Genomic DNA, 24,169 nt, shown 5'->3' with positions numbered 1-24,169 from the left:
GTTTTGTCATTGAAACGATTTTGGTCTTATAATCTGGAAAAAATAAGTTGAATCGATCGACTAGAATAACAAACTTCACCATGGCTACCCAGTTTTGCATTTACGAGTTGAAGAAAGTAAAACTACTTGCTCAGTTTTATCCAACTCTCTTATTGATCTTTTGTGCATTAAACTTGCTTTTGTGCTTCAAACTTTATTGTTTTTCTGTGCCGTCACAGCCATTGGAAATCTTTTACAGTTTATAGTTATAATTGACCTACCGAAAGCCTCATCGATACCGTTTAATTTGAAGAAGTTGTTCTTAAGTCTCGCTTTCTCCGATCTTCCTGTACAATTGTGACAGTTCATGTTCGGTGTTATCATCGATGCATTTAATGTTTTAACTGCTAAATTCTCCTCTTCCTTCCACGCATGTGCCTCGTTCTTGACCGCCATTGCTGTCGATGACACTTCTTGGGGTTTCTTTCCACCAATGATACCAAGAACTTGTTACTCCAAAACGTGTTATCTATGCCTTGATGTCCTTGCTGTTCGGCAGCATTGCGAACACAGCTTTCCCATCAAAAAGCGAAATAACTGCTTGTGGTTGTTCACATTTCAAACTCATCCCTCCACGATTCTCCTCTGTGGTGGCCTAGAACTGCCATAAGGATTTTTGGTGGGTTTTTTTCATCTTTTTCTTTTATATTTTCTTTTATTTTACTTATTTAGTTTATTGTTTTTGTTTTATTTCAATTCATTCCTTGGATTTGATTTGATTTCATTTTCAAAAACAATTTCTTATGAAAATGAAATTAAAGCAAATAAAAATTCTTTGTCTAAAAAGGTAATTAATATCAAAGTAAAGTCAATTGAATACAACTTAAATTAAATGCAAATGAAAATTTTATCACCGCGGCCTAAAACTGTCATAAACCAAGACGCCTTGGGGGCGGCTTGTACTGCTACAAAACAACATGGCAGGAAGGAAAAAGAAATGCTGGTGCACTTTTAAGAACGAGATGAAAAAAAGGAAGCGCAAAACTGGAGATGGCGGCGGGAAGAAAAACGAAAAAGGTAATATTCTTGAGAGGTAAGAATTAGTAGTGCAGAGACTGAGCTCGGAAGTATCCGGGAAAGCCCAGAAATATACTCGATTAGGGCCAACAACAACAACAGTTTATTTATAAACAAAATTCAGATTACATAAGGGGCTTTTCCCGCAAATAGCCACAAAGCTAGTCGAGGCGGGACAAGACGAGCAGGAGAACATAATGGGAAAAAAGAAATAACAGTAAATTACAAACATGCTGGAAAACAGAAAAACTTAACTTTACATAGTAACGCAGATTTAGATAAGGCTATGCATCAAAATTAAAGCAAATTGTATGTAGTTTTTTATTATCATTAATATTACAATAGAAGATGAGAATAGAGATGAAAAGGGAAAAGGAGAATCAGAGTTCAGAGTTCGTGAGTTCGTGCGGTACGATGAGGAGGAACTGTCCATTGAAGGGATCAAATCAGCTTGCAAAAAACATTTTTCACCTTCATTAGAACGCAAGGGATTATCATGTGATATTTTGACCGGATAGCCGGGGCCATCGTGTCACTCAATGAAGCACATTCCAGACGAGTATGCATCGAGTTCAAGTAGACAGCAGTGCGTTAGCGAACCTGTGACTCCCCCGCGATCAAGCCGCCCATACCCAACAAACAGGGCACAAAGCACAGGTTCACCGAATGCGAAACAGGTATTTTCGAAGGGTTTGTCCATTTCACATACGATGAAGCTGGGGAAGCTTGTTAAGCCAAATGAACCGGTTTCCGTTCTTGACGTTTATTCATTCGATTTAGAGAATATCGCCTGGTCACTTCTCCCGCAAAAGGTGGAGTTTTTGATTGAAAAAGATGTGCTAGGAAGCTGAAGATTCAGGCAAGCCTTCAAGGCAAGAAGTTCTTCCCCAAACTTTAACAATGCAGCATGGGTTATTTAACAATTAGATTATGAGCTCGAGATTTCTATCGCGTGATAGTTGATGAGGGCGAAGCCCGAATCAACTATCACGCATAGAAATTGAGAGCGAATAATCTAATTGTTTTAGTATAAATCTACTAGTCGTTCAAAACTAAACAAGTAAATTATCTATTTGCTCATCGCAGACACTTCGAAAACGCGAAGAAGCGAGCGCCATTTTGTTGAAAATCGCTACTCACTATCTATCACAGAATAGATAGCGAGTAGCGTAGCCAATCAGAGAACGGCATTCGTGATAGAACACTAGTAGATTTATACTAATAAGGAATATTTACCCAAGGTAGCCAAAGAGATCACGGAAGATATCAAGATAACAACCGAAGAGCACACAAAGAAAGTCGTGCAAATGCATGCCCTGACAAAGAACATTGCTGACCAATTTAGTAAGAAAGTCCAGGAACTTATTGTTTCTAAGGAATTTGGCGAAACTTTAAAGTTCAGAAACATTTACCTTGCCAAACTGGACGGTGAGTGTTTGACTCTAGAGGAGTTTATTGAGGGAAAATTTGAGAAATACTTGAACAATACAGGTGAAGTTTGTGTTTCAGGTGATGATGTCATAGGGCAAAAGGCAGAGTGCTTGTCACATTTTTCTTATGACATTTCAAATTCACAACTCCTGGTGGTTGACCTACAAGGTAGTGGGCACATGTTGTATGACCCTGTAATTGCGACTGCACAAATGTTTGACAATGATGAAGAATTCCTCTTTTGTACCGGAAACCTGAATGTACTTACAATAGCTACGTTTGTTAAGGCACATGTTTGTAATAAATTTTGTCAGTTACTTGGTTTAAAGCAACTTAAGCAAGAATGTAATACTTAAAGGACTTGGTGAACCGAGATGTTTTCCCCTTACTTAAGAAGAACATTTATTTAATCTTGCAAGGCTTCCATGCCAGTCTGTATATATATTGTCAATGTTGTCGTTAATGGCTTCTCTTGTCAAATGTTATGGTTTATTGTCAGGGTCGTAACAAGGTATATTTTTTCCTGACTGATCCCACATTTTGGCCTTGAATTTTGATCCCTGATTCCAAAATCTTTATAAATCATGATCCCTGATCCCGTGAAAATTAATTGATCCCTGGGTTCAGCTCAAACGCGGAATCTGGGTCGGACAAACGGCGTATAATTGTTGCTTGATTAAACCTGTCAGTGAATAAACTACAAAATGGGTCACGATGAAGTGTTGCTTGACTTTTTTTTAACTTAGTCCCAGCATTCACGAAATAGAGAATGACTGAATGGGAATTTGACTCCCGTCAGTTCTTCAAGTTATGATTCACTATCTGCATAATAGTTCCATTATACTGGTTAACCAACTCAGTTCAGCCGGACATCTAGTCATAACCCATTATCTGCTTATTCTAATTGTACTGGTCTGGATTTTTTTCTGGTTGGGTTGCCCTGTGACATAATTGTAAGATGTTACCAGCTCACAGCTGAGATCGAATAAGCTTGAATCTAAGGAAAGGTGCCTGCAAAAGGCTTTAGTGCGCGTAACGCACGATCGAGCTATTGTTGTGAAGCTAATGTAAGGGTATGTTGTCGAATTTAATTTTAGAAAACAGCTGTTATTTCTATTCGATAGTTTTGATGGATATTTTCCAGACTATTTGAAATTTTCATTAGAGTTAACTGCTGTTCTGTGGACAGGTTTGCCCACTTCCTTTAACCTTGGCTTGGTCCTCCTCCAAGGTTGAAATCACGGCAAAGCACTTAAGGATTTTATCAGCCTGATTGGTTTCCCTTTCTATCTATTTTCTTAGCGTTATTCTTTCCTGTTAGAGTATTTTGGCAAAACCAATTCTTTTCTCTGGTTGGGACCATCTGACCTTGGTTGAATTACAGTCACAGTTAATGTACACTATAAAGTAATGCGTGGTTTGAGTGATATTGGTAGAAAAGATATAAAATTGAGTAGAATAGTCTAAGATTACTTGTAGAGTAGATGTAGAATGGAACTGAATAGTTGTAGAATTGTTGCCGAGTTCTTGTAGAGAAGAACCAGTTCCATTAAGAATGAAGATTCCTGGTGTCTCGTTGCTGAGTCACTATGAACCCGGCATTCCGTTAGGTTCTTTATCAGAAAGACTAGACGTTTCTCAAAATGAAGCCTTCTGATATTATCTTGCCAAGAACTATCCGTCCACACTTGTAAGGAGGAAAACGATATCATAATGAGGTCTCCTTGAAATAGATACAGTTGTAGATAATAGCTACCGTGAGGCTTGACCAACGATCTAGGAAACTAGAGTATTTCACAGAACCAGAATGATTAGATGGTCCTTGCCGCACCAGACTGAGAAAATACTTATTAATTTGGCCAGAGAAAGGCAAGTTGAAAAAGATTTTTATATCTTTGACGATTTGCATCAATTTAATTTCAGTGAGGAGCAAAATTTGGACAATTCCCTTGCCGCCTTGTCAGCTTTGTGCATTAAGTTTGGTTACTCGGACGTCTCAGGTACCTTCTCTCTAGCATAATCAGAGCAAGCTTCGTTATTTGCTGTATCTTCTTTAACACTTGCCACTTGATATTCTACGCAAAGTAATTTGTGTTGAGAGCTTGGAAATGAAACTTTGTTTGATATTACCAGAAGCTGTCAAAGGGGTGAAAATTATGCTTAAGGCTAGCAAGGGACTACATATGTTCCCTTGAGCTTGGTCACGAAAAAAAGCAATAATAGTGTACAGTACCAAGTGCAATAACGAGTTCTTTGATAACAGGATTTTGTCTTAAACAAGACTTCGTCTTTCACTGTCGAAAGGGTATATATATGTCTCTACAAATGAAGACGTCTTTGTAAAATTGATATCTTCATTGAACGCATGCTATAAACCTTATTCCAAAATGGCTACCATTTTAATATTCTTTTGTTTGCATTCAAATAAGCCCTTCTTGCCTCGTTCAAGATAAAATATTCTTTTGATTTTTGAGCTTACAAAAAAGGCAAGAAGGGCTAATTTGAATACCAACAAAAGAATATTAAAATGTCAGCCATTTTGGAATAACGTAAATATTGCATCTGTTCTTAATAGGTTTGAAAATATCACACTAAAAGCTTCGAGAAAAGAAGCACTTCAAGGAAAATAAAGGATCCTGAATTATTAACGTGAAAAATCATACAACCCATTAAGTTGTTCGTAAAACTGCAGAGAATACAAGACACGTGCTATTCATCTTAAGTGGCATCTGCAATAAAGAAGTCACAATGCACATCGATCAAGGAAAAAGTATGTGTTAAAAAGCAGCCTGTAAAATGGTAATGCGTCAATGAGAAGGTAATAGTAAGGGTTGTGCTAAAAATAGTCTACGTGTAGCCGTACCCACACAGTAGTATTTTAGTATCCTAAAAACCGACCGTGTTCATTTGGCCCAAAATTTCAACGTAATCAATTTGAATAATCAAGTTCGCCATGGCCGACCAGTTTTACACTCAGAAGTTGGAGGAACTAGCACAAATTGTTAATCTTTACAGAATTTTCATGTTGTCTATTTGTGTATTGCTATTGTTCTTCTCTTTCTTGACGGTCCTGGGAAATCATCTTGTTATTCACGCCATGTGGAAAGCCTCATCGATACCCACTAATTTGAAGAAGTTGTTCCTGAGTCTCGCTTTCTCAGATATTGCTGTTGGATTGTTTGGGCAACTCATGCTTGGTGTTATCATCGCGTTAATGTTAGCAATGGAAGCCACTAGGAAATTTGGTTTCTTCTGCCCAGCAATTTTAACTGTTTGGCATTTTTTCATCTTTCTTCTCATTAGCGCTTCGTTCTTGACTATAACAGCCGTTGCCGTTGATAGACTTCTCGCTATTTCTTGTCATCTGCGATATCAAGAACTTATTACTTCAAAACGTGTTGTTATAGGCTTGGTGTGTTTATGGATCACAAGTGGAGTCGCTGCCTCCGTATACATTTCACTTCCTCAGCATTCTAGCGCAGTAGCAGTGATTGTAGAGTGTGTTGGGCTTCCCTGTATTTCGGTGGCATATATTCGTATATACAAAGTCGTAAAATATCATCGCAATCAGATTGAAAACCAGCTTAGAGTGCCAAATACTCTAGCAACGGATGTAGCCCGAGGAAAGAAGTCTGCCTTAAATGCTGTGTATGTCTGTTGTTTTCCTAGTTTGTTATCTTTCATTGCTGTGCTCCTATCAGTATATCGGGTTGCTATCCAGTAGTTTCCGAATACCGTTTTGGGTAGCTGAACAAGCGTTAATATTCCTTGTTTTCCTCAATTCTTCATTAAATCCTGTCCTTTATTGCTGGCGATATCGTGAGATTCGTGAAATTGTGAAAAGCGCATTGAAGAAACTATTTAGCATTAACAACACTGGTGGATAAGATGGTCTTCAATGGGGGCTCTACTCGCTTAACTTGAAGTTGGGGAAAACAATGCGTTGAACATTGAATATTAAATATCAGTAATAGTTATACAACTTGTTTAAGGCAGACACTATATTGTTTTACGTGGTATGTTTACAAAAAAAGTGGACATGATATAGTTAATTTAGTGCACGATGGTTTCCTGCGAATAGTACTTTATTTCGGTCAGTAGGGTGGTGTCAGTCAACTTTGCCATGTTTTCTTAGGTTCGTGTTTGAGCATTTAAATAGCGTTTCTTGACAAAAAAGCGAAATAGGAGATTTGCTTTGAATGGATAGATAAGTAAACAAGGAAGTAAATATCGTTTTTAGCCATCACTTGTCGTGATCGTTTGTTAATTTTGGCATGCAATTGAAGTAATGTATCTTTATAGGAAGATACCCGAATGCAACCTTATAGACTGAAGATCATTTGTACTTTGTTGTCTCTCCTGTTTACGCTGCGGCAACGAGCAAGTTTCTTTCAACAAAAATCCGTTCTTCTTATCGCCCAGGAAACTTTCCTAAGTGTTAAATGGAATCGACAAAGACTTTTAAAATATCTTTAAAAAGCTTCGAGTTCCGAGACATTTTTTTTTGCGTTGGATTTGAGTTATTCATTCGCAGTGCATATTTGAATGGGGGCCGTTTTCAGAAGCGATTTTCTGACAATCCAAACGGACTTTCAAATTTTCACGCAGGGCAAATGAAGGATGGGTCTTTCCTGAATCAAAACCCGGTTCAACTTTGAAAATAGGTCAACAGGAACCATTCGCCTTTTGAGTTTGAAAACTACCTGTTGGAGTTGTGTTTGAAAATGGCGCGTCTTGGGGCGAAGAGCTATTGTCATAAGCACAGGTCTGCATAAAAATGGATGTCAAAACTAACAATAACCCATTCAAGAAAACCACTTGACCGAAAATGTTCCAATTACCGCGAATTTGAAAAGTGTTCTTGTTGGCACAGCTGGTTCATTGGAAAACCTGTCGCACAATGAACCAGGAAAGCGAAAACGTAAGTGATCGGGAGTTCTTTTCAGAGCTCTTCGAAAACCCGATTCACCCGCTGTTAATCAATATTGTACCTCCTTTTGTAAACGAAAACAGCCCTATGCTTCACTTCGATCTAAACGGCGAAGGAGTTTGGAGATGGAGAGAAGTTTGTGGGCAACCCAGCAAAGAGTTTTCAATTCTACAATCAAATCATTCTGCCTCTCGACTACATGTACCAATTAGCGGAATCTGCTTGGGAGCGTGTTGGGAGTGCGTAGTCTTTAACACTGGTACCATCAATAGCTTGTAGCTTTTAACGTTTCTTAGCAGAATGTTCTAGTTAAAGCTTCCCTTTTTTCTTTCAACAAAGAGAATGGTATACGCAGCCAAGCGCGCGCTTACTTTTTTCAATAATAAGTAACTCAAGATTTTGGCACGACTAGACGAAGTTCAAGTTATTGCAGGTTCGAATGAAGGCAACCCGTTTTTTTGCCGTGGTTTAGCGGAAGGTAAGAGTTGCCCTATGCAAAAATAATGAAAAGCTCATCAATCGGTCTTGAAAAACCCCTCGATCTGTGAAACTACTGAAAGTCAAAACACCAATTACCGGAACGCACTTATTTAGCCACAGTGCGAACGTGCGATATTAGAAAACAATAGAACGAACAATAGTTCGTGTGGCTCTTGTCTTTTAGCTCCGCTCTGACAAGTTGATGAGCTAAGCGCATTTCCCTGCGGAGGAGTGCGCGCGTAAATTGTACCAACAAGAGTCATTCAGTTTACGCTTCTCCACTAATATTACAGATCTATAACTTTTGCCGTGCAGTAAGTAAAGGTCCCAAGAACAATAGGCATTCTGCGCGATACGGCGGGCAGCGGCGGTGAGAGTTAGTAAGGACAGGAGGAAAACCATCGCGTACGTTCCTCGCTAACGCATAGCTTTAAAATATCAAACTTTTACCGAACCTGGTCGGCAGCACTGCGAACACATCTTTCTTATCAGGAAGCGAAATAACTGCTAGAGGTTGTTCACATTTCAAACTCATCCCTCCACGATTCTCCTCACAGCCCGTCGAAGAACATCTCACCGATCCGACATAATTTGCCCCAAGCAATTGTCTCGAATTTGTCTGTTGCTCCAACTTGACAGGTAGTAATCTACCAATCAGTATTTTCCGCTTATCAGGAAAGGAAATTCAAAGAACAAAGGAACCTCTCTCCTCCCCAATCCTTCCTAGTTCACTTTTTAATTTGCATAATTAGACCGTCAATCTGAGGAAAATAGTACTACTGCTCGCAGTCTAGTTGAAATGTTTTTAATCTGCTATCAGATTGGTGGGCAGTTTGCTTCATATGCACAAAAACTATAAAGAACTCCACAAAGGATGAGGAATATGTAAGGTTATTACGTTTACACGAAAAGCAGACTTAGATAAATGCAATATATTATAAAGGGAATTGTTGAGCTCCGCATTCAGGCTTGGCTAAATAAATATATTACTTCATGATGAAGGATTCCATGCCATGGCTGCACTGGAGGAGCTATTGTCGAAGCAGCGGTCGAATCTCAAAGGAGAAGGATTTGGAGGGATTTGAGATAATAAACTTTACTTGCATAACAACTATGTATCCTGCGTCACTTACCAATTAATACATCATTCTCATTTATTCACCAGGCTCTACATATTCCATCACGCATATGTCACACATTGACGTTCCAATCCTAGCAGTATGCAGGATGTTTGTCCCATGAACCTAGTTTAATGGCCTTAGCTTCCACGAGTCTCCTGTAGTTCAGTGGTAGAGCATCCGAACTAGTAATCTGGAAGATCTTAGGTATGACTCCTGATAGGAGAACTCGGATTTTTTCCGAGTATTTTTTTTTTAATTAAAAAAAATAAAGAGTATGCCTGCGTCACTTACGGGTCACCATTCTCAACCTTAAATTGAAAATAATGTGTCATGTTATAGGTAATGTCATCAATTAAAGAATAAAAATATCCGCTTGACAGCGTATCGCGTGACATTTTAGTTAAGTTTGATTTGCAATACAAATGATCAAATATAATTGATATCTTCATTGAACGTATGCTATATTGCATCTGTTCTTAATCGGTTTGAAAATGTCACACTAAAAGCTTTAAGAAAAGAAGCACTTCAAGGAAAATAAAGGATCCTAAATTTTTAACGTAAAAACTTAAGACAACCCATTAAGTTGTCCATAAAACTGCAGAGAATAGACACGTTCTATTTATCGTAAGTGGCAGCTGCAATAAAGAAGTCACAATTCACATCAAAGTAAAAGTTTGTGTTAAAAGGCAGCCTGTAAAATGGCTAGTAATGTGGCCATGAAAGGGTAATTAGAAGAGTTACGCCAAAAAACTGAAAAAAAAATAGTAGCATTTTAGTATGCTAACTAGTAGTTTCCATTGGAAAGTGAAGTGCTGCTGGTTAAAGGCATGGAAAAGAGGAACGGTTTAGGGGAATGTCGTTATCGTGATTGTGGGCAGATGATGGACTTGATGACTTGGCTTGTAGTTTCCTACTGAATGAACGTGGCAAATTGTTATAGATGCAAAAACGTTGTGAATGCTATGTTTATATCGACTTAAGAGTCACGGACAGCAACCGGAAGTAGAATGTTTCTTTTTTTTGGCGTGGTTTTGCTCCTTACCACGGACAAGGGAAAACGCATGACGATCAAGTACCTCAGAGTGCGTAATGGTTTCCCAGAAGCCGGGCGGGAGGAACGGAGACTAAAGTAGAAATGTTATTTCTTGGCAAAAATTATACCCAGATAAGGACTGCCTTACATAAAGTAGCGTTTAGTTGAATAAGAACTTCTGTACTTAAAAAAAAAAACCTAATCGTGTTTTTACGAATTGGCTTCTGTGTTGTACACAGTCACCTGGGGTAACGGCCAGTCATGAATCATAATTAAATCTCTAGTAAACAATGCGACGTTTTCATGTTTTCCACAAAACCTCGTATTTACTTCAACATTCTATTGATTACTAGAAAAATAAAACAAAGTGAATCTGCTATAAAACGTCAAATTTATTTTACCGTACAGTTGCAGGAATTGCTTTTGCTCTACAGTTGCAGAGTTTGCTTTCAAACTCTGCACCTTCACAAAACGTGGATTTCCACAAGAAACGGGATTTCTGAAAAGTTTCCACATTTTACTTTATCGACGGTCGAGTGTTTTTTAGGGTATTTTCGTTTCATTTCCAACGATAAAGCTTTTCTGAACCGATTGACTACGCGTGCAAGAGGATATGCATACGCGTATAAAGGGCCTCAATTCCAGGACCGCGAAACCAAGGCAAATTCGGTGATACACATATATCCGTATTTACATCCGCGAAATCTAGAAAGCTTCTGGCTTCTGTCACAGACAAACCAACACGATCACGCACGCATCCTGAAATAGGAAAAAAAGCGTATTTAATAGCAGTAATGCGGCCATGAGAGGCTAATTAAGTGCCTTGCGATGAAAACCAAAACAGTAGCGGCACTTTAGTATGCTAATAACCGACCGTGTTATGCGACCAAAATTTAAACCGGACCAATCAATTTGAATAATCAAGTTCGCCATGGCCGACCAGTTTTGCACTCAGAAGTTGGAGGAACTAGCACAAATTGTTAATCTCTACAGAATTTTCATGCTGTCCATTTGTGTATTGTTATTGTTCTTCTCCTTTTTGACGGTCCTGGGAAATCTTCTTGTCATTAACGCCATGTGGAAAGCCTCCTCGATACCCGCTAATGTGAAGAAGTTGTTCCTGAGTCTCGCTTTCTCAGATATTGCTGTTGGATTTTTTGGGCAACTCATGCTTGGTGTTATCATCGCGGTAATGTTAGCAATAGAAGCCACTGGGAAGTTTGGTTTCTTCTGTCCATCAATTTTAACTGTTTGGCATTTTTTCACATTTCTTCTCGTTAGCGCTTCGCTCTTGACTATAACAGCCATTGCTGTCGATAGACTCCTCGCTATTTCCTGTCATCTGCGGTACCAAGAACTTATTACTTCAAAACGTGTTGTTATAGCCTTGGTGTGTTTATGGATCACAAGTGGAGTCGCTGCCTCCGTATACATTTCACTTCCTCAACATTCTAGCGCAGTAGCAGTGGTCGTAGAGTGTGTTGGGCTTCCCTGTATTTCGGTGGCATATATTCGTATATACAAAGTCGTAAAATATCATCGCAATCAGATTGAAAACCAGCTGAGAGTGCCAAATGCTCTAGCAACGGATGTAGCCCGAGAAAATAAGTCTGCCTTAAATGCTGTGTATGTCTATGTTGTTTTCCTTGTTTGTTATTTTCCATTGCTGTGCTCTTATATCGGGTTGCTGTCCAGTAGTTTCCGAATACCGTTTTGGGTAGCTGAACAAGCGTTAATATTCCTTGTGTTCCTCAATTCTTCATTAAATCCTGTACTTTATTGCTGGCGATATCGTGAGATTCGTGAAAACGTGAAAACCACAGTGAGGAAAATGTTTCGTATCAACGACACTGGTGGATAAGATGGTCTTCAATGGGGGCTCTAACTTAACTTGAAGTTGGGGAAAACAATGCGTTGAACATTGAATATTAAATATCAATAATAGTTATCCAAATTGTTCAAGGAAGACACAATACTGTTTTACGTGGTATGTTTACAAAAAAAGTGGACGTGATATAGTTAAAGTATCGTCTAGATAGTTTACCGCAAACATTCTGCTTCATTTTGGTCTTTGCCATGTTTCTTAGGTTCGTGTTTGAGGATTTAAATAGCGTTTCTTAACAAAAAGCGAAATATTTCGAGATATCTCTCTTATTTAGGACATTTGCTTTTACTTCTATTTGTGAGAAAAAAAAAAAAAAACGAATGAATGAATTAATTAATGAATAGATAAGTAAATAAGGAAGTAAACATCGCTTTTAGCCATCATTTGTCGTGATCGTTTGTTAATTTTGGCATGCAACTGAAGTAATGTATCTTTACAGGAAGATACCCGAATGCAACGTTAAAGACCGAAGACTGATCATTTGTACTTTTTTGTCTCTTCTGTTCACTATGCCACAACGGGCAAGTTTCTTTCAACCAAGATTTCTTTTTCTTGTCCCCCAGGAAACTTTCCTAAGTGTTAAGCGGAATCGACAAAGGCTTTCAATGTATCCTAAAAAAAACCCTTCGAATTCAAAACCAGCGTCAGCGAAGTTGGCTTGGCTACACAGCCTTGATATATAATATATTGAACTGCGGATGAAAGATTAAACAGAAGATAAATAATCGCAGTTAGTACGCAACATAGGCAGTTGCGAAAAAAAAGCCTGAAAAAAATTCAGGCTTAAACGGGATTCGAACGTGCTTTTGAACGGGATTTCTTTTTGTGACTGCTTAATGCCCAGTTCAGACGCCGAACTTTTCATGAACCGAACTTAATTCAAATTAAGGTCGGCCCAAATCACGAAAATCCCGCATTTTGATTCAGAAGCCGAACTTAATTAGCCGAACTTAATTTACCTGAAGCAAGACCAATCGAAATGTCAGGGTTTTTTTTTTTTTATTTGAAATAAGTTCTAATAATTTATGCATTAGTTTCGGCTCATGAATAGTTCGGCGTCTGAATCAAAGCCGTTCCAAAGCCGAAATTCCCGGCTGAGCCAGGCGGGAAGAACGGCTGAGCCGTTCCAAATTGAAACAGCCGTTCTCAACTGATTCAGACGCCGAACTTTTCATGTACTTAATTCGAGGGATTAAGTTCGGCTCATGAAAAGTTCGGCGTCTGAACCGGGCCTTAAGTTGCGTACTAACTGCGAGAATCTTTCTTCTATTTAATCTTTCGTCCACAGTTCAATATCTGTTTTAGATATTCATGTTTCTTCATTTATCCTTTACGGGTATGTTACGAACTCACAATATGACTAGCTTCCAGTTGGCCTGATAGTTCATTTGGTAAAGCACTGCACTGGCATTGCTTTCCGCAACTGGTTAAAGGAAACCTCCACTCTCAAAACATGTTAACGTTACATTATTCAAAATATAATTTTCTTTGAAATTTCATTGGAAATCATGAAAATAATATTTCAGTGTCGGAAAAAACATAATTTGATTATCGGCTATTTTCGCTTTCAAATTTCCCGCGCGCCGCCATCTTGGATTTAAGTTGCGGTTGCTCAATTGTTTTCCACAAAAGAACTTCTGCTGAATAACAATAGCAGCAACCATTACACGTCATCAAATTCAAAATGGCTGCCCCCAGGAAATTTAAAAGCGAAAGTTGTCGATAGTCATATCTAATTTGTAACACACTTGAATGTCATTTCTACGTTTTAGACAAATATTTAGAATTTAGACACTATTTCCGACGCTTACCCGTCAATTTGTTGTGAGAGTGGAGGATTTTTCTTCTATTTAATCTTTCATCCGCAGTTTAATATACGATGTCCCAGATATCAATATTTATTTACCATTGAGTGAGTCGTCCAACTTCTGAATATTTATGTAACATTCTTAGGCCTGATCTCAAGAAACAACATAGCCGAATGCGAAGCCCTGCAAATAAAAGAGTTGGGTTTGAAGAGGATTGCAACGCGGGTAATTCCTTTCAAAGCTGAGGTTGCAATTTTCTATGGGATAATCGACTGTGAAATGTATATAAGACACGAAGCATTTATCATTAGTTGCAGCTGCAATGAAGAAGTCACAATTTAGGGACTACAAAGTGGGTCTTGGAGTGGGGGGGGGGGGGGGGGTCTCACTCAACGAACGCGTTCGGGTGAGAGAACTAGGGGAGTCCGGGGGCATGCACTCTCGGAAAATTTCTAAACTTAAGTCTTCTGAAATGGCTAGGAATGCATTAAAAATTGTTAACACGGATGTAAAATGTTAATTGTACCAACGAAAATAAGTTTTCTTTTCTTTTGAAATAAGGAGTCAATGCTTCAGTCTGACCATTACACGACCACCAGAACAAGCTGATGAGGCAGAAATTTTCGACCTGTTTTTTTGTCAAAGTCAGCAGCTAAGACCTAGTTTCGTTGCTCATATTTTCGTAAATCATTCGGCTTCTTTGTTCGTTATGACAGACGAATTGAATGACCCAGCATGACCGTAGCTGTGCAGAATTCTCCGTTTCAAATATTTACGCGTAACAGCGACAAGTAACCTTTGTGAAAAAAAACCCTCGAACTTATTCAGTGATGAATCTTTATCTTCGTGAAACACCGATCCAAGAAAGAATGAAAATAGAAACAACAGCTGAAATTCCATTGATTCACGGTTGAACGTCCGTTGAGCATCAAAACTAAAAACAAACTGTCTAAAATTGTCGTGTTTGTCGGAGAAAAGCATGTACTTAATAATATGTAAGGTAAGTTGTTTCTGTAAGTGATGGAAATGGTTAGGTAAAATAAAATAAAATACATTCTTTTATCATCCAAAACAGCCCCTCTCCCTCCGCGGTCAATTTACAGAAAGGAAAAAAGTGTATTTAATAGCAGTAGTGCGGCCATGAGAGGCTAATTAACTGGCTTGCGATGAAAAATAAAATAATAGTGGTACCTTAGTATACTAATAGGCGACCGCGTTCATTCGGCCCTAAATTTCAACCAGACTAATCAATTTCAATAATCAAGTTCGCCATGGCCGACCAGTTTTGCACTCAGAAGTTGGAGGAACTAGCACAAATTATTAATCTTTACAGAATTTTATGTTGTCCATTTGTGTATTGCTATTGTTCTTCTCTTTCTTGACGATCCTGGGAGTCTTCTTGTCATTCACGTCATGTGGAAAGCCTCGTCGATAATTGCTAATGTGAAGAAGTTGTTCCTGAGTCTCGCTTTCTCAGATATTGCTGTTGGATTGTTTGGGCAACGCATGCTTGGAACTAGAGAGACGCTGGGAACTAGGTTGTATCCGATCTTCTGGAGTTTCCTGGGCATTAGAGTGGTTCTGAGGTTGTTTCCTGGCACAAAATACAATTTGTACAGTCCACACTAGCACCATCATCTTGTTCAGTCATCGCAGTTATGTGCGATACATTGAAAACAAGGATTACGAGAAGGAACTTCAGATACATCACATAACGGCAAGCTGTATGGTCACACGAAATACGGATAGGTGAGGGTCATGTCAAACGGTTGGCCTATTAATAGCGGTGGAATAGACTGTACTGATTAAACAATTTCATAACAACTACCGTCAAATATCTATTCCATAGGTTTTAAATGATAATTCATCATCAAAAATGGTTTTGAATATTAGGGAAGTGTGGCGCTGATTTAAGCTGAAGGCGATCAGAAAAACGAGTGATAAAATTGGCTAGTGAAAAGACACATTGTTTGCCAAATCAGCAAAGCGAACGATGAAATATAATTTGATGAATGAAATTACAAAGTTGCAAAGCCAACCATCAAGAAATCGCTTGCTTCGAAAAATGAGTAGAGGAGATTTCGCTTCTAACTTTCCCCTATCAAAGAGCAGTTGTTATGTCCATAAAAAAAACAGAGTACTTCTTTTAGAACTTTGCGAGATGAAACATTGCTGAAAAGTTGCCTAAGAAGACAAAGCATGGCAGGGATAGCCGAAGATTTCCCCGCGCTGGCGCGATTTTATTACATTTTTAATTTTAGTCCTTGTTTTTTTCACTAAACATCGCAATAACTCAAAACAAGTTTAAAAAAGTTCTTACCTTCGTATGGTACTCCAACCAAGTAATGAGAGCGATTAGCGATAATATTTTTGAAAACTAACTGAGCGACGTGTTCAACTACTTCTACACGTGTGTGGAATAGTAAAAGTAGCCCGGCCAATTACAACACTTTGTTGGTTTCCTCATGCACAGAAAAAAAAAATTAAAATTTGTGGTAGATGGACTCTATTCCATTTTCGGTTACACAGTTAGAGATATATGAATCGTATAAATCGTGGCTTTGAACCAATTCGGTGGAAAAAGTGAAATATGGATTTTTTTTCATCCATCTCACTCTGCTTGCGTAAAAACCCATTCGAAAGCCGTCTAAATTTGTTCTGCTAGCCTTCTAACTCGAGGAGAAGAGAATTTAAAAACGAGAAGTTCGAATAAAAGAGGCAGGCAAAAGGAAATCTCGTTTTGACTGTAGATGTTCACGTTTAAAAACCCGTGAACAGCCGGTACGATTTCTATTTTTATCAACAGCCTATTTTTCGTTATGTTAATTGCTTGAATCGCAATATATAGGGCAGCGTTACAGCCCCATATTGACGGCTCTGGAAGAAAATATTGTCATCGTATTGGTCTTAGTTCCTTGTCTATTCAGAAATATATTTTCACCCCAAACCATCGACCAATATTAGCGCAGTATCGCCGTCTCAAAATATTATTAGTTATGTCACGATACTGTACGTGCAATCACGTGACCTGTCACGTGATCAACTGAAACGACTCCAAGATTTAAAGAAAAGCAAATATATTGAATAATTCTCCACTTTTGGAGGACTGTCGATTTTTTGATGCAGGACTGTGGCTGCTCAAAGAGAAACAAAACTTGAGCCTCGTCTCCATGCTAGAATTTCAGTGAGCCACCTTAAACCCGCTGAAACTGCAATTATGGGATAGATCCCAGGTGGGTCCATAGCTAATATTGTTCAGTAGGTATGTCTCTATCTATGTGCCAAATGTGGCAGTTTTACCATAAATCCCACAATTCCATCATATTTTTGCACCAATCTGCCGGTCTAATTGTTGGAGTTTGTGGCAACGCTTGACAGCGTACCACGTGACATTTCAGTCAAGTTTGATTTGAAATACAAATGAGAGCATTTAATTGATATCTTCATTGAACGTATGCTGTCTTGAATCTGTTCTTAAACGGTTTGAAAATGTGACACTAAAAGCTTTAAGAAAAGAAGCACTTCAAGGAAAATAAAGGATCCTGAATTATTAACGTAAAAACTCAAGACAACCCATTAAGTTGTCCATAAAACTGCAGAGAATACAAGACGCGTGCTATTTATCGTAAGTGGCAGCTGCAAAAAAGAAGTCACAACTGCAGCCTGTATAATGGCTAGTAATGGGGCCATGAAAGGGTAATTAAAAGAGTTCCGCCAAAAAACTGAAAACATGGTAGTATTTTAGTATGCTAATAACCGACCGTGTTCATTCGGCCCAAAATTTCAACCAGACTAATCAATTTGAATAAACAAGTTCGCCATGGCCGACCAGTTTTGAACTAAGAAGCTGGAGGAACTAGCACAAATTGTTAAACTTTATAGAATTTTCATGCTGTCCATTTGTGTGCTATTGTTCTTCTCTTTCTTGACGTTCCTGGGAACTCTTCTTGTTATTCACGCCATGTGGAAAGCCTCATCGATACTCGCTAATATAAAGAAGTTGTTCCTGAGTCTCGCTTTCTCAGAAATTGCTGTTGGATTCTTTGGGCAACTCATGCTTGGTGTTATCATCGCGGTGATGTTAGCAATAGAAGCCACTGGGAAATTTGGTTTCTTCTCTCTAGCAATTGTAACTGTTTGGCATTCTTTTAACCTTTCTTCTCCTTAGCGCTTCGTTCTTGACTATAACAGCCATTGCCGTCGATAGACTTCTCGCTATTTCTTGTCACTTGCGGTATCAAGAACATATTACTTCAAAAAGTGTTGTTATAGCCTTGGTGTGTTTATGGATCAGAAGCGGGGTCGCTGCCTCCGTATACATTTCATTTCCTCAGCATTCTAGCGCAGTGCCAGTGGTCGTAGAGTGTGTTGGGCTTCCCTGTATTTCGGTGGCGTAAATTCGTATATACAAAGTCGTAAAATATCATCGCAATCAGATTCAAAACCAGCTTAGAGTGCCCAATACTCTAGCAACGGAAGTAGCCCGAGAAAAGAAGTCCGCCTTAAATGCTGTGTATGTCTATGTTGTTTTCCTAGCTTGCTATCTTCCACTGCTGTGCTTTTATATCGGGGTGCTATCAAGTAGTTTCCGAATACCGTTTTGGGTAGCTGAACAAGCGTTAATATTCCATGTTTTCCTCAATTCTTCAATAAATCCTGTCCTTTATTGCTGGCGATATCGTGAGATTCGTGAAATTGTGAAAAGCGCAGTGGAGGAACTATTTCGCACTAACAACACTGGTGAATAAGATGGTCTTCAATGACTGGCGGTCTTAAATGGGGGCTCTAACTTAACTTGAAGTTGGGGAAAACAATGCGTTGAACAGTGAATATTAAAATCAGTAATAGTTACACAACTTGTCCAAGGCAGACACTATATTGTTTTACGTGGTATGTTAAAAAAAAGTGGACATGATATAGTTAAAATATCTGCATGATGGTTTCCTGCAAATAGTACTACATTTTGGTCAGTAGGGTGGTGTCAGTCATCTTTGCCATGTTTCTTAGGTTCGTGTTTGAGCATTTAAATAGCGTTTCTTGACAAAAAAAAAAAAGAGCGAAATAGGAGATTTACTTTTCCTTCTTTTTTTTAGAAAGTTGGCGAATGAATGAATAGATAAGTAAATAAGGAGGAAAACATCGCTTTTAGCCATCATTTGTCGTGATCGTTCGTTCATTTTGGCATGCAACTGAAGTAATGTATCTTTACAGGAAGATACCCGAATGCAACCTTGTAGACTGAAGATCATTTGCATTTTGTTGTTTCTCCTGTTCACGCTGTCGCAAGAGGCAAGTTTCTTTCAACAAAGATTTATTTTTCTTGTCCCCCAGGAAACTTTCTTAAGTGTTAAGCGGAATCGGCAAATGCTTTTAATATATCTTACAAAAAAAAAAACAAAAAAAAAAAAAAAAAAAACTTCCAATTCCAAACCAGCGTCAGTGAAGACGGGCTTGGGCTTGGCCACGGCAACAGAACTGGTTGCGTGTGCTGCTACACAACCCTGAATTAGATCTGCTTTGTAACGACTATTACATAGAAGAAAGATCCTTGCAGTTAGTACGCAACTTAAGCAGTTGCGAAAAGAAAGCCTGAAAAAATATTCATGCTTGAACGGGATTCAAACCCATGACCTCTGCGATACCGGTGCAGTGCTCTACCAACTGAGCTATCAAGCCAACTGGGAGCTGATCATATTGTGAGTTCGTAATGTACCCGTGAACGATGAATAAATGAATACGAATATATGAAACATCATATATTGAACTGCGGATGAAAGATTAAAAAGAAGACAAATCCTCGCAGTTACTACGCAACATAAGCAGTTGCGATAAAAAAGCCTGAAAAAATTCAGGTTCTATAAACGGGATTCGGAAGGGATTTCCTTTCGCAACTGTTTAAGTTTTGTACTATCTGCGAGGATCTTTCTTCTATTCAATCTTTCATTCGCAGTTCAAAATATGATGTTTCATATACTCATATTCATTTATTCATAATTCACGGGTATATTACGAACTCACAATATGACCCGCTCCCAGTTGGCTTGATAGGTCACTTGGTAGAGCACTGCACCGGCATCGCCTTTCGCAACTGCTTAAGTTGTGTACAAAATGCTAGGATCTTTCTTCTGTTTACATCTTTCATCCACAGTTCAATATATGACGTTTCAGATACTAATATTCATTTAACAATGAGTGAGTCGTCTAATTTTTGAATTTTTATGTAACATTCTTAGGCCTGATCTCAAGAAACAACATAGCCGAATGCGAAGCCCTGTAAGTATAAAGGAACGAGTCGGGTTTGTAGAGGATCGCAACGCGGGTAATTCCTTTCGAAGGTGAGGTTGCAATTTGCTATGGGATAATCGACGGCGAAATGTACATAAGACACAAAGCATTTATCATAAGTTGCAGCTGCAATGAAGAAGTCACAATTTACATGAAGGAAAAAAAAGTGTATTTAATAGCAGTAATGCGGCCATGAGAGGCTTATTAAGTGGCTTGCGATGAAAAAGAAAACAATAGTGGTACTTTAGTATGCTAATAACCGGCCGTACTATGCGACCAAAATTTCAACCATACTATAAATCTATTTGAATAATCAAGTTCGCCATTGCCGACCAGTTTTGCACTCAGAAGTTGGAGGAACTAGCACAACTCGTTTATCTTTACAGAACTTTCATGTTGTCCATTTGTGTATTGCTATTGTTCTTCTCCTTCTTGACGGTCCTGGGAAATGTTCTTGTCATTCACGCCATGTGGAAAGCCTCGTCGATACCCGCTAATATAAAGAAGTTGTTCCTGAGTCTCGCTTTCTCAGATATTGCTGTTGGATTTTTTGGGCAACTCATGCTTGGTGTTATCATCGCGGTGATGTTAGCAATGGAAGTAGATGAAAACTTTGTTTTCCTCTGTCCAGTAATTTTAACTGTTGGCCACTTCTTCACATTTCTTCTCGTTAGCGCTTCGCTCTTGACTATAACAGCCATTGCTGTCGATAGACTTCTCGCTATTTCTTGTCATCTGCGGTACCAAGAACTTATTACTTCAAAACGTGTTGTTACAACCTTGGTTTTTTTATGGATCACAAGTGAAGTCGCTGCCTCCGTATACATTTCAGTTCCTCAACATTCTAGCGCAGTAGCAGTGGTAGTAGAATGTGTTGGGCTTCCCTTGACAGCTGTGGCGTATATTCGTATATACAAAGTCGTAAAATATCATCGTAATCAGATTCAAAACCAGCTTAGAGTGCCAAATACTCAAGCAACAGATCTATGCTGTGTATGTCTATGTTGTTTTCCTAGTTTGTTACCTTCCATTGCTGTGCTCTTATATCGGGTTGCTTTCTACAAGTTCTCGAATATCCATTTTGGTAGCTGAAATAGCGTCAGCGTTCCTTGTTTTCCTCAATTCTTCATTAAATCCTGTCCTTTATTGCTGGCGATATCGTGAGATTCGTGAAATTGTGAAAACCACAGTGAAGAAAATGTTTCGTATCAACGACACTGGTGGATAAGACGGTCTTCAATGGGGGCTCTAACTTAACTTGAAGTTGGGAAAAACAATGCGTTGAACATTGAATATTAAATATCAGTAACAGTTATACAACTTGTCCAAGGCAGACACTATATTGTTTTACGTGGTATGTTTACAAAAAAAAAAAGTGGACATGATATAGTTAAAATATGTGCACGATGGTTTCCTGCGAATAGTACTTCATTTTCATCAGTAGAGTGGTGTCAGTCATCTTTGCCATGTTTCTTAGGTTCGTGATTGAGCATTTAAATGGCGTTTCTTGACAAAAAAGCGAAAAAGTAGATTTGCTTTTACTTCTATCTGTAAGAAAGGAAACAAATGAATTAATAGATAAGTAACTAAGGAAGTAAAAATCGTTTGAGCCATCATTGTCGTGATCGTTTATTAATTTTGGCATGCAGCAGAAGTGCAGTATCTTTACAGGAAGCCTTTTATGGCTCCGTTTCAATGTACTGTGTTAACTTAATAGTATACTTAACAAAATCACTAAGTTCTGATTGGTCAATAGGAGTACAATTAATCCCAAATCAAACCAAATCAAACCTGGCATGTTGGCGAAAATAGGAAACAGTCGTTCTTGTTCTCCAATGAAGCCTCGTTTCAATGAAAACGACGACAAACAACACAAAAAAAGACGCAAACTTGGGTCAGTGTTTGGTGCATCCTAACGTCAGGCCCAAACGACATGGCTCTGACATGACACTGAAAGAGATTACCGCAGCTGCCATCTCTGTTGGTAACTGTGTCATTTGTTTGGCCTCCGGAGCAGAACTAATTTAGCTAACTAATTTATAAAGAGTATAGAGCCAATTGCGCAGGGTAGAGCAACATGTTTTGACATGGGAAAGAAACGTGAAGCTAGGTTTTAATACTTGTGAATAAATGATAAATGTATTTTTTACAGTACGTAACAGAAGAAAACTCTGGTAAAAAATGTTTTGACATATAAGCAAATACTCCAGCCATTAAAGCTAAATAAAGTAAAATGGGCTGCAATAATTACAACATAAAGCGTAAGCTATCCAGTCACGTCGTGCAATTTGTCTGAGTTAAAAGCCATTATGACTGATGTTTAATGTTATGCAGATCAAGGTAAAGTATGTAAGCGACCAAAACAAATAAGCGAAATGGAAACGAACAAGGTTTTATAGTACAGCCTAAGTTTATTTGGTCATGGGGAATAACACAAAAAAGGAAAAATCTATTGGAGACAAAAAAACTTATTAGTGACTTCCGTATGACAAACAGGTACGTTCTCGCTTTTGTCACGAGTGATCCCAGTGAAGGAGTTAATAATCAACGACAGAAAAAGCCAACATATCATAAGAACAGAGTCTAACCCAGCTTTCACGGCATACATAGCTGGTGAAAAACAACTGCGGGTATCACAAAAGCATGTTATATAGAAAAGCGTCCGTTTATGCTCCTAACCATGAAATCAAACACGACAAAAAAGTACTATATGGAAGAACTGAAGGTGTTGGGGATGAAGTAGTCAAGTGCTTAAGTAGATTTAAAAGGACAACCAACCACACAAATTAAGGTGGAAGTTGCTCGTGATTCATGAGCTAAAGAGTAATTGTTTTCAGATAAAAATGGGCCCGTCGGAATAGATAAACAATAATGGTATTTGACTGATCTTTTATCTGCTACAATTTCTTCTCTCGATGATCTTTCAAGGTTTAACATTCTTGCGGCTTGCGGAAAGAAAAATTAAAAACAGCATAAGCAAGGTTTAACAATCTTGCGGGTTGCGAAAAAAAAATTGAAAACAGCATCAGCTGAGTAGAGGCTGTAATACTGAAGGTTTTTTTTATATGTAAGTGACACAACACGTTTGTTTTTAGAGGCAGCTACCATACAGGAGTCAAATTACAAAAAAAGAGCAATAAATTAATTTCAAATAGCTTGAGGTATAGTTATTAGAAGCTACAATGGGAAAATCCGGAGGGGTATATAAGTTATAAAGGTACGCGCGGCGCCAAAGGGTATGGTTGTTGGGCTGTTTTGCTCTGAGATTTGGTATTGTTTTAACAAATTTGGTCTGAAAGTCTGAAAACAGGTATAGATGTTAGAGACGGGTATGGATTCTAGAGATCATAATTCTGAAAAAAAGTACCGGAAAATTCCGGTTTTGGTCTGAAATAAGCTCAGGATTTGGAGAACCGTTGCGCACACCGCCACCACAAATTCCGAGGAGTAGCCCCTCCTGAGGGGGAGGAGGGGGGCAAACAAGGAATTAATGATGGAGTGGCAGCTGTTAACTTCCTACTCGATCCTACAACATTAAGAAATTCTGATCACGGCTTATAACTGAAGACAACTTGCTTAATACATAATTTATCATATTAACTTTTTGTGCCCCAATCCCGATTTTCGCTCTTTAGCAAACCGTTTCGATTGCTTTCGATTTAAATAAAACGTTTTCTCGTTCAAAGTCTGGACAATGCGACCAATGGAATCATGGGGTGATCTAATAAGCGTGCGCAAATTAATTTCGTGTTTTGTCTTGTTGAATTGTCCGCAAGAAATATGCAAATTTTAAGCCCTAAAAGCCGTACGTGCTTCTACTTTCTAATAAGAATACAAATAAGCTCATAGGTTAAATCCTTTCCAGAACGCTGCTGGGTATTTTCATTCATGGTTGATACCTTTTATTCAAATATATTTTTTTTCAGTCAAGAGTATAAACAAGACTTTTCGATTATACAACGGAAGACATGGCCTCTAGCTAGAATTTAATATTGCGCAATAAATTTCCAGCTATGTTACTTTGTCACTAATTAAATTGGCAGCTGTTAGAAGGCACGCATTCTCTGACGAGAGTAAGGCTTTTACCGAACGGTAAAATGCGCTTAATGGAACGTGACGCCTTAGGGGTGGTAGGTCACG

At 38.5% G+C, this 24,169-nt stretch overlaps 2 protein-coding genes and 1 pseudogene across 2 annotated transcripts in view; all 3 read left to right on the top strand.

Annotated features, from left to right (window-relative positions):
- Positions 1 to 10,437: 10,437 nt before the first annotated feature.
- On the top strand, positions 10,438 to 12,097 carry LOC146489943 (histamine H2 receptor-like). The gene has a single exon (XM_085117430.1). The coding sequence runs from the start codon at positions 10,983 to 10,985 to the stop codon at positions 11,910 to 11,912; it is 930 nt and encodes a 309-aa protein (XP_084973556.1). The 5' UTR covers positions 10,438 to 10,982; the 3' UTR covers positions 11,913 to 12,097.
- A 5,608-nt stretch (positions 12,098 to 17,705) lies between these two features.
- On the top strand, positions 17,706 to 23,463 carry LOC146489942 (adenosine receptor A2a-like; annotated as a pseudogene).
- A 68-nt stretch (positions 23,464 to 23,531) lies between these two features.
- LOC146489941 (uncharacterized) overlaps positions 23,532 to 24,169 on the top strand; it is a 2,750-nt gene continuing 2,112 nt past the window's right edge. The window contains exon 1 of the mRNA XM_085117727.1: positions 23,532 to 24,169. This exon is cut by the window's right edge and continues 2,112 nt beyond it. The gene's annotated coding sequence lies outside the window, so the exon portion shown is untranslated.

This window comes from Pavona decussata, unplaced genomic scaffold, assembly GCF_977016875.1.
Source record: "Pavona decussata unplaced genomic scaffold, jaPavDecu1.1 SCAFFOLD_2, whole genome shotgun sequence".
NCBI lineage: Eukaryota > Metazoa > Cnidaria > Anthozoa > Scleractinia > Agariciidae > Pavona > Pavona decussata.
This window is presented reverse-complemented; position numbering and strand designations above follow the sequence as displayed.

Excerpts from the sequence above, each read along its gene's own strand:
- LOC146489943 (XM_085117430.1), top strand. The coding sequence starts at position 10,983 with ATGGCCGACCAGTTTTGCACTCAGAAGTTGGAGGAACTAGCACAAATT.